At 37.9% G+C, this 11255-nt stretch overlaps 1 protein-coding gene across 1 annotated transcript; it reads left to right on the forward strand.

The window, feature by feature from the left end:
* Positions 1-6322: 6322 nt before the first annotated feature.
* Positions 6323-8406, forward strand: LOC308344715 (mitochondrial genome maintenance exonuclease 1-like). The gene has a single exon (XM_080806463.1). It carries the CDS (start codon positions 6388-6390, stop codon positions 7411-7413), a length of 1026 nt encoding a protein of 341 aa, XP_080662589.1. The 5' UTR covers positions 6323-6387; the 3' UTR covers positions 7414-8406.
* The last annotated feature ends 2849 nt before the right edge of the window (positions 8407-11255 follow it).

Raw genomic sequence — 11255 nt, forward strand, 5'->3', positions numbered from 1 at the left:
TATAGGAAAGAATGACATGAGACTTTTCAGGAGATGCAGATAAGTTAAAATTTCATGAGTCTTTCTTAGTTTTAGCTTTCTTAGTTTACACCAGATCCTCTGAGCATTGGGAACCCTTTGAAAGTACAAGTAGCAATGGCAGGCTGTGCTTAACTGCACTAACCTACATTCAGACCTGATTTACTTTTCAACATTTGTTGAAAATTTTATAAAAATAGAAAATTAAAAGACCATCTTATTTCAAAAAATATGATCTCATGAAAGTATATTGAAATACTTCTAAAATCTTACAAAAACAGAGTGGGATCCTTCAATTATTAGCTCTATTTTTCAGTACACATTTTATGTTAATATAGGCTGTCGGACTCAATAAATACTAATTTTAAAAAGGCATGCACTTTTATAAAGAGTTCTATAGAGCACATTTGCCCTAAAACAACAAGCCCTGCGAGGGGAACAGAGGAGTCTGGGTTTGTCGAAACTGCCTTGTGCGCAAGAAGCAGAGCTCACTCGATTTCAGGGCCAGGAGACAGGCTGAGATTTCCTTTCATTGTTTTGTGCTTAATCACCTAGATTTTCTTCTAGAAAGTTTTCACTTTTGCAGATGGTCAGAAGGCGGTCAAAACCCTGAAGAAAATTTGATCTCTCGCAATTTATGACCTAGGCATATTTTTCTTCTCTGTTAACAGCTTGTTGGGAGCACGAGTTTTTATCTGTGTGTCTAACGTGCTTGGTAAGGATTTGTACCTTGGCAGAGGTCCATATAAATGAGTGTTTACATCTACAGGATTTTGGCGTCCCATGACTTGTAATGCCAAAACAGGAAGTTGATTTTTATCTCTACAAAAATGTTAGGTCTGCTTTTCTACCTTTCATTATTTAACAAGTTGAGTCTTTAGTTCTGGATTCTCCAGTAGTCATAAAATACATCGGAGGTCTGCTCCTGGGTCAGATAATCACAAACTTCTATCCCCCATTCAGGTGTCTGCTCAGGTCACCTCCTCACAGGCATTCATCAGTCACCTTGCTTTAAAAGTCCCTACTCCAACCACTGTCCCCTGAGCCTGCATAATCATTTCCTTCAGAACACTTATCTCTCCCTGATATTATACTATATCTTCTTTAGCTTTTCTTTTCTTTTTGTCACCAGAAGTTGAATCCCATGGGATATTGATTTGCTCCTATCTGTGTCTCCTGTGGCTAATAGAGTTTTCTTAATAACATTTAAGAACATTGTTAATAAACAATAAAATAACACAAGAGGCTCTTAATAACAGGCTTTTAATAAATATTTATTAAATAAAGCAAAGAAATAATTCCAAGGGACCTGAAGATGAAAGTATTCTGGACATTCTAAGTCTGGCTAATAAAAATGTCACCTACACTTAAAAGCAAACGTTTAAAAACCTCTATTAATAGGCATTTCAATAGTTTAAAAACTTGATAGATAACTTGAGACAGTCAAATGACACAAAAGAACATTGTCACACTTAAGGGAAGATGCATATTTGACTTTAAACCTCCTTTTTTAGCTTTCTCTTTTAAAATTGTCATGAGTTTTGTCTTCCCCATGTGAAATTAATCCAAACAATTTAGTTAAACTGAGAGGATTCTCAGACCACGTAAGAACTACCCACAAAAAAAAGAAAGAAAGAAAGAAAATTTAAATCTATTTGAAAAAAAAAATCAAGTTTTTCAAAAGTCACTTGGAGGATAAATTTAAGTGTAAACATATTATCTTAACATATTTATGCTCCTTTTTTTCTTCTTGTTTACATGGCATGAAAGTTGGTCTTCTTTTTCCTTTCTCCTTAAACACATTCTCGGGGTGCCTGGGTAGCTCAGTGGGTTAAGCCTCTGCCTTTGGCTCAAGTTATGATCTCAGGGTCCTGGGATCGAGCCCCGCATCAGGCTCTCTGCTCAGCAGGGAGCCAGTTTCCTCCTCTCTCTCTGCCTGCCTCTCTGCCTACTTGTGATCTCTATCTGTCAATAAATAAATAAAATCTTTAAAAAAAAAAAAACACACATTCCCTTTGGGAAGGGGATGACAATACAGAGAAAGACAAAAGTAGAGGTCAGGTTATGTGTCTGAAAATCTCACTGCTGGGGTTAGGGTTTTACAAATTACAGTGTAAATAAAGATAATTTTCTGGGACTGGGGTAGGTGGGTATTTTTTCCTACATAAATATGTCTTCCTGAATGTCTGAGTGAAGTTACAGTAAGTGATGGAAAGAGAGAGGGAGGAGCTGATCCAGATGAACAGTGAGAAGCGGAGCTAGAGCCACAGGGTGGGACCGGGACTTGATGTCCGGCCTGAGGAAGCTGTCAGCCCCTGCTGGTCAATGTAATGCAAATCAGAGAAGAAAAAAGAATTATCCCGTAAAAAGATGCCCTTACCTTGCCTTGACTCAGGGAAATGGGAGGAGAAAATAAGGCTCGTCTGAAAATTCCTAATGAAAATCCTGAGCTTATAGGTGTTAAGGCCTGAATTCATAGTATGGGAAGACATCACATTGGAAATTTAAATTGTTTAGCTGTATTAGCAGTAACCTGCCTGCTTTGAGAAGCACATTTTCTAAAGAAACACAGTTTAAACCAAAGTCTCAAAGGATGCCCAGAGATAAAGTTGTAAGAAGCAAGGGCTTATCATTTAAAAAAATACACATCAATAAGTCCATCTGGAAGCCAGAACCCCCTTGCCTCCGAGATAGCCATACCCCAATCCCTGGTATGAGTGTCATATCACATGGCAAAAGGACTTTGCCACGTAAGTAAGGGAGATTATCTTGGATTAATTTGGTGGGCCCAGTGTAATCACATAAGATCTTAAAAAAAGAACTTTCTCTGCTTGGAGTCAGAGAGATGTAGCAGAAGAGACACATGAGGGACACAGCTAAGAAGTCAGAGAGACCCCAGTTGAAGCAGGATTAACATGCCTTTGCTGGCTCTGAGATATGGGGTGCATGTTCAAGGAGCAGTGGGAGGCTTCCAGGAGCCAAGGACAGCCCTCGGCTGGTTAATAGCCAGCAGTGAAATGGGGATTCAGTCCTACAATTGCAAAGAACTGAGTTTAGTCAACAACTTGAACAAACTTGAAGCAGATTCTCCCTTACAGCCTCAAGCATTAAGGGATCCAGTTCTGCTAATGTCTTGATTCCAGTTTTAGGAAACCTGGAACAGAGAAATCAGCTAAACTGCACTGTGACACCAGACTTCTGGCCCACAGAAATAGATGATTTCCAAAGGAACTGAATTCCTTTAAACGATTACTTGTAATGGTAACAATGGGAATCAGGAGAAAATGGAATAGTATTTTCAAAGTGATGAGAAAAAAAAATCGTCTAGGTAACTGAGTATTCAGTGAATTCTACTTTTTAAAGATAAAAGTGAAATACACTTTTGGGAAAACAAAAATTGAGTGATTTTGTTATTCTAGGTTAAGTACTAAAGAATTTGGTTAAGAAAGAAGGAAAATTATTCTAGAGAGAAAATGCAATGTAAAAAAAAACCCCAACAAAACCCTGATAAATATGCAAATAAATCCAAATATTTATATTATAAAAATGGTAACAATAAATTCTAAGTTGTTAAAATAAAAAAAAATCAAAACACAGCCAAAAGCCTATAGGAGAATATGGATTATAAGTGAAAGGCACAAAAGACCTAAGGCATTCAGGGACCTTCATTCTTTGATGAGACAATAAAGATGCTGATGATTAATTATAGTCTGAAGAAAAGAATGGAACTTGCTTAACCTGAAATATATTATGCATTAAAAACACTCAACAAGGGGCGCCTGGGTGGCTCAGTGGTTAAAGCCTCTGCCTTCGGCTCAGGTCATGATCCCAGGGTCCTGGGATCGAGCCCCGCATCAGGCTCTCTGCTCGGCAGGGAGCCTGCTTCCCCCTCTCTCTCTACCTACTTGTGATTTCTGTCTGTCAAATAAATAAATAAAATCTTTAAAAAAAATAGTCAACAAATATCATAATCACCAAAGAAATACTAAAATATTCCCTTAAAAGTTATTTTCAAATATCCTATAGAAACAAGACAAATTTGACCACTATCACGATTTCTACTCAACATCAGACCAAACTATCTTGCTAGTACGATAAGAAAAATAAATAAATATATAATATAAAAGGATAAGAAAGCTGGAAATAAAATGATAATTTGTTGTATATTACATGATTATCTCCATTACCACAAAACCAAAAGTATAAAAGAAAGAAATCATTAATAGTAACAAATAAACAAACAAGAAAAACACAATAAAAATTTGTAAGATTTATATGGAAAATGATTATATGTTATTGAAGGACATGAAAGGAAACTTTTATTTTATTTTTTTAAAAGATTTTATTTATTTTTTTGACACAGAGAGAGCGAGAAAGAGATCACAAGTAGGCACAGAGGCAGGCAGAGAGAGAGGGGGAAGCAGGCTCCCTGCTGAGCAGAGAGCCTGATGCAGGGCTCTATCCCAGGACCCTGAGATCATGACCTGAGCCAAAGGCAGAGGCTTAACCCACTGAGCCACCCAGGCACCCTGAAAGGAAACTTTTAAAATGTAATGGTGTAATATATTCACCGGATGGGAACACTTGGTACAGAAAAGATATCAATACTCAACATACAAATTTCCTTTAATTCCAAAAAAAAAAAAAAAAAAATCCTACAAGCTTTCTTCAAGAAATTTGGCAAGCTGATTCTAAAATATATATGGAGGATCAAAGGGCCAAAAATAGCTAAGACACTTAAGAAAGAAAACTAAAAGGACTTACAAATATTGTGACTTACTATACTGCTATAGTAGTCAGTACAGTGTAGTTTTAATTCAGGGGTAGATAAGCAGATCAGTGATGCAGAACAAAGAATCCAGAAATGGATCCAGAATAAATGGAACCTTGATATACAATAGAGTAACAGGCTAATCTATGTAGAAAGATGATCTGTTCAGAAAACCACGCTGTTGTACAGCTGATTATCCAAGTGGGACAAAAATGGGTCCCTAATTTGTACCATACAAAAATAAGAGTTCCAGATAGATACTTTTAGAAAGCAAAGTAGGGAAGGACCTGATAAACACACCAAAAACATAGACCTAAAGAAAAGACTGATTAAGGTAAACATATTAGAATAAAGAACTGATATCCCTCAAGAAACTTCAGAAAGAAAGTTAAAAATACAAGCTGCAAACTAGTATAGAAATGTAATTGTCTTTGTATATTTATTTTACCTCCAGCAAACTTTTGTAAGGCCCTTCTTATTTCTAATAATTAGCCAATAGATTCTTTGGAATTTGCATAGAGACAGTTATTCCATCTGCAAATAACTATAGTTTATTTTTAGATTTCCAAAGACATTGTAGTATACGATGAAATGTCATAGGTCAGGCACAAAATGCATTAACTCTTCCTTTACCTTGGAAGTCATAGGTCACTATGTGCGAAAATTAATGAAATTCCTATGTACAGCTACTACGGAATTACACATTACAATCCTCAAGGGGACCTGGACTCTGCTTTATTTGATAGACTCTGGGAGTAAGACTAGGTCAAGTGTAGAAACCAGAGGAGGGATAATGATTTTTCAGTGGTAGATATCATCCAAGAGGTTTTAATGTTAAACTGTGAGAAACAGTAAGACTGTTTGGTAATTTTACAAATAAAACACCAAAATCCTAAAAATCAGCAGCTTTCTTATATATCATAAATAACAAATAAAAAAATGTAATAGAACATAGTCATCTTAATGAAAAAAACAATATAAAAGAACACACTAGGGTATACTAACAAGAATTCTACAAAATCTTATGGAAATTCTAAAATTGAAGTTATTGATTAAAGAAAAAACAAATATTAGAAAGAAACATCACACTCCTACAATAGGAGGACTATATAATATTAAAGATATCAGTTTCTCTTGATATATTCTATGCAATGTCAAAGATCAATGTATAATATCTATTTTAAAAGATCTTATTAACAAGATTTATTTTATTGGCGTTGATCAGCTGGTTATAAAATTTTCAAGGAAGAACAAATGTGCAAAAATGTATAAATGAGTATATATTTAGAGACATAAGCCTCTCCCTGAGGAGAAGATCATGAGGATTCATTTCATAGAAATAGATCCAGGCGGGAGTGTCTACAGTGGTGAAGGAGAGGCTAGCAGCAAGGCGTCAGCGCCGCGGTGCATGCGGGGACCGCCGCCCCTTAGGTGGGGCCTAACTCGAGCTCTGAGCGCGGGACCGGGGAAAGTACGGGTCTGGAGAGGTTGTGGGCGCGCTGGAAGTTGAGTGAAGTCTGGTGGCTTCTGAGGAGTGCAAAGATAAAAGGCCCTCAACATTGCAAGTAGACTAGAGGGAAGTGAGAAAGCATCTAAAGATGAAGGCGTTTCAGACCATCTGCAGGCAGCTCAGAAGTTCAAAGGGGTTTTCTCTAGAACCAGCCGCCCATGTGGATTTCTCCACTTCCTCTTATTCATGCAGCCGGAAGAAAAAAGTGAACCCTTATAAAGAAGTGGACCAAGGAAAGTACTCTGATTTAGTACAATCTGTCTTGTCATCCAGAGGCCTTGCTCAGACTCCGGAATCATTGTTTGAGGAAGATGATTTACTTTATGGACCTGTGAGTAAGTGTAAGCCCCCAAAGCAAGATGAAGAAGCAAGAGTTCCACAAAACTGGTGTCCTCTCTTCAATCCAGAGAGAAGCATAAAACCAAACACAGCAAGTACTCCTACAGTTCCTTTGAAAATCCCTTTGCAAAGAAATACAATACGTAGTGTGACCAAGATCCTTCAGCAGACCATGACATCAGAACAGCTTTTCTACTTGGAGAGGTGGAAACAGCGGATGATTCTGGAACTGGGAGAGGATGGCTTTGCAGAATATTCTTCAAACATATTTTTACAAGGGAAACGGTTCCATAAAGCCTTGGAAAGCATACTTGCACCTGAGGGGGACATGAAGGAAAGAGAAGAAAATCTCGAATCTGGATATATTGAAAGTGTCCAGCATATCCTGAAAGATGTCAGTGGAGTGCGAGCTCTTGAAAGTGCTGTTCAACATGAGACCCTAAAGTATGTAGGTCTACTGGACTGTGTGGCTGAATATCAGGGCAAGCTGTGTGTGATTGATTGGAAGACATCGGAGAAACCGAAACCTTACATTCGAAATACATTTGACAACCCGCTGCAGGTTGTGGCCTATGTTGGTGCCATAAATAATGATGCCAACTATAGCTTTCAGGTTCAGTGTGGCTTAATCGTGGTGGCCTACAAAGATGGATCCCCTGCTCACCCACATTTCATGGACACTGAGCTCTGTTCGAAGTACTGGGCCAAGTGGCTTCTTCGATTAGAAGAATATACAAAGAAGGAAAAGAACCAGAATGTTCAGAAACCAGATTAAGGGACAGAATGATGTCTGGGAACATTCAGTGGTTCCTCACAATTTGGGAAGATCTATTGCTGCTTAAGGTAGAGATGCCACAGGATCTGAAAGCTACATAACCCAAGTGGAAGTATTTGTTGAAATCTATTACAACCAAAAAGATCGAAAAGCCAGAGAAATTTAGATGTTAAGGGTTGGACTTGAGCACATAAAAGAAGCACAAGTAAGCATGGTCTATCATTTACCTAGAAAAGCAAAGCAGGATTCTCACCATGTTGGTGGCTCTTGGACTCCCCTCTATAACCTGTTCCTGAGAAGGATGTCCAGTCCTTGAATTGAGATTGGAGGGCTTGAGGCTTGGCATGCAAGAAGTTCCCCAGGGTACCCCAGGAGGGAAGGGGTCACAAGCCCCCAGCTATGTGTGGAGGGAGAAATCGCATCGGCCCACTCCTACTGCCAATGTGATTTCCTAAAACTAGTTTTATATGTTGAGTTTTCTGTATATTTCACTTGGGGGGAAAAAACTTCCATTTAACATTTTTGAAAAAATGTATTTTTTTTTTCATATATAATGTGATTCCTTAGCCTCAGGTAAAACATTGCTCTCTGGAAAGATGGAGCATTTTTCACATGGTTGACAATCCCGCTTAACATACCAGTGAATAACCTTAGGAGTAGCCAGACCCCAATCTGAGCTTTGTGTTTATGGATATTTTAGTAGCTCTCTTCTGGTTTGAGTCAATGAACCATGTACATAAAGAAAAAGTATCATTTGTGAGATTCTTCAGCTAGGGAGAACAGTAGTTTTTGTGTGTTTGATAAGTAATAAAAAGTATTAGTTGTCACTGGGATCGGGAAACTTAAAAAGTAAATGCCCACTATAGCTTTGGGGGAAGGGTCCCTGTTTTATGGAATGGGACAGCATTTAGGTTACATTTGTGGTCTTAAAATAGTAGGGTGCTACAGTTTTTTCTTTAATTAGCCATTAATTATAATAAAATATAATGTGAGTAAAGTAAAAAAAAAAAAAAAAAGAAATAGATCCATATTTCACTGCAGCATAATGATCACAAAATACAGTATTTTTGTGGAAAAACTGTTCAAATTAGCAAAAAAGTTGGGAACAGCCTAAATATCCTTAATAAGATCAATTAAAAATGTTCATACTATGAAATACTATGCATTGACTTATTAGATTTGGATAAATGTATGTGAAATGAAATATAACAATGTCTAAGAGAGATAGCTGGATGAAAAAAAATCAAACTGCCAAAAAGGGTGGTAATATTTCAGTTTGGTAAACAAAAGAGGGCTAGATATAAATATGTGTATGTTATGCCCCCCCCCAAATGGGTCTGTGATTAAAGGAGCGAGACTGATATAAAGCAAAGGTCAAGCAAAGCTTTATTTCACGCCAAGCATCAAGAATCAGACTGACCGGCCAGGGCCCCACCTCCTACAGAGAGGGCGACCCTTCTCTGTTTCACAGACTAGCTTTTAAGGGCAAGGGCCATGTGGTTGGGCCTGGCCACGCACAGGTGGCCAATGAAATTGTAACACACAGAGAAAGCTGCACAGTCATGCTAGGGAACCAATTGAATTACAGTTTACACTATAGTAGACATTTGACCTAGCCTATCACACCTTGGTTAGAATTGGCACCAAAACGCTCCCAAAGAGCGGAGCCCATACTCCTTGGTAGCTAGGGAAACAGTATGCAACACTCCACTGATGGGATGTCTCCACCTGTCCTGACCCACCCTTGTTACCTGGAGCTGGTTTCTGGGACTTGTTTTTAAGTCAGTCCCATGGGGGAAGGGGAGCGGGGACAGTTTAACTTTAAGAGAAGCTTCTGGTTAAATAGGTCCTTACACTGTAGTATATATTTAATTTACCTGATAACCCATAGGAGAAAGAATCAAACGTTGGCAGTGATTAAGTTTGTGGAGGGGAAGGGATATAGAGAAGAATGTTGAAGGACTTTTACTTTGCTCTATACTCAAGATTTTTATAAATAGATTTTAATGTGTGGGTTGTATAATTATCTTCAAAGGGAAAATGTAATGCACTAGTTAGAATTGCTTGCTGTCTCTCCAGGAAATATTCTTTTTCCTCAGAAAATGAATTTTTAACTCTCACATAGTGACCTAGCTAAATCCTAAAAGCCCCAGTATCCTACTAACCGGTGTCCACAGGCAATCAAGTCCTGACCAACTAGGTGTGAACAGAAGCAGAAGTGCCACTTCTTGACCCTGCCTTAGACTTAGGTCGAAGGGTCCTCTCTCTCCATTTCCCTGTCTTCTTGATGGCAAGCAGACAATGTGGAAGTTGCTAGAACATCCACCTAGGATCAGGAGATAAAGGCTACAGTCAAGAGTGGTAGAACCTAAAAAGAATGAAATCTTGCCATTTGTAACATGCATGCACCTTGAGGGCATTATGCTAAGTGAATAAGTCAGACAGAGGAAGACATGATCTCGCTTATATGTGGAAATAAATAAATGAAACCAAGATTATAAGTACAAAGAACAGATTGGTCATTGAATGGGGAGTAGGTGAAATGAGTGGAGGTTAAAATGTATAAACTTCCAGTTCTAAAATAAGTCATGAGGATGTAATTGGTGAGTATAGTTAGTAATACTGTATTGCTTATTTGAAGGTTGCTAAGAGAGAAGATTTTAAAAGTTATTATCATACACACAAAATTTTGTTACTATATATGGTGATGGATGTTAGCTAGACTTATTGTGGTGATCATCTTGAAATGCGTACAAATATTGAATCATTATGTTGTACACTTGATACTTACTTGAAGTTATGTGTCAGGTATATCTCAATTTAAAAGAAAAAAGGAAGAATGGTAGGACCCCAAAAAAGGGCTTGAGTCCCTGATGATTATAGCTACCATAAAGCTTGGATTGCCTATTAATTCTATCTATGCCTTCACATTCAGAACCAACCCAAAGGGACCTGAATGATTCAGTCAGTACTCCTGAGAAGTTGGTGATGTTTCACTGATTTTATGTCATCCATGAGAATAATTCGCTGAGGCTGATAAAACTTTTGTTTATAATAAGTGTCTTAAGCTCTCAACATTTTAATAAGAAAATTAATTTAGCATGGCATGACTGTTACTGTTGCAATAATCCAGGATCCTAACATGATCACTGTTCAGCACCTGCACCCCCAGCCCCCAACCCCCATACATCAAGTCATTCATTCAAAAGCTCATTCTAAAATCTATTAGGGTTTTTTGGCAAATATTTATAATACATTTTAGGAACCAGTTTTGTTCCTTTTAAAGATAAAAACCTTTCCAATTCTCTGTGGTTTTCTAAACTTATGTTGGATAAATTGATACTCAAACTCCCACTACACTAGAATCCAAATTGCCCAGACCAGGAGATTTATTGTTTTAGAACTACATATTAATATATTAATATACAATCTCTTTCATGACCCGTGCCTTCAGCTCTTTCTTTTCTTTTTTTACTTGTTTTAATTTTTTAAAAAGATTTTATTTGTTTATTTGACAGAGAGAGAGAGACAGTGAGAAAGGGAACACAAGCAGGGGGAGTAGGAGAGGGAGAAGCAGTCTTCGTGGAGCAGGGAGCCCCATGTGGGGCTGGATCCCAGAACCCTGTGATCATGACTTGAGTTGAAGGCAGACGCTTAATGACTGAGCCGCCCAGGCACCCCAGCTCTTTCTTTCCAATCTTTGGTTCCTCCTTTCAGTCTAAACATCTTTATCCCTAACTAGAAAGAAAGAAGTGGAAGAAGAGTTGAGAGTTCTATTTCTTCACCATGTCATTGACCGTTATTTCGTTTTGATCGTCTGGTTCTAATCATAATTTTAAAAC

This window comes from Martes martes (assembly GCF_963455335.1).
Source record: "Martes martes genome assembly, chromosome: 6".
In the NCBI taxonomy this organism is placed as follows: Eukaryota; Metazoa; Chordata; class Mammalia; order Carnivora; family Mustelidae; genus Martes; species Martes martes.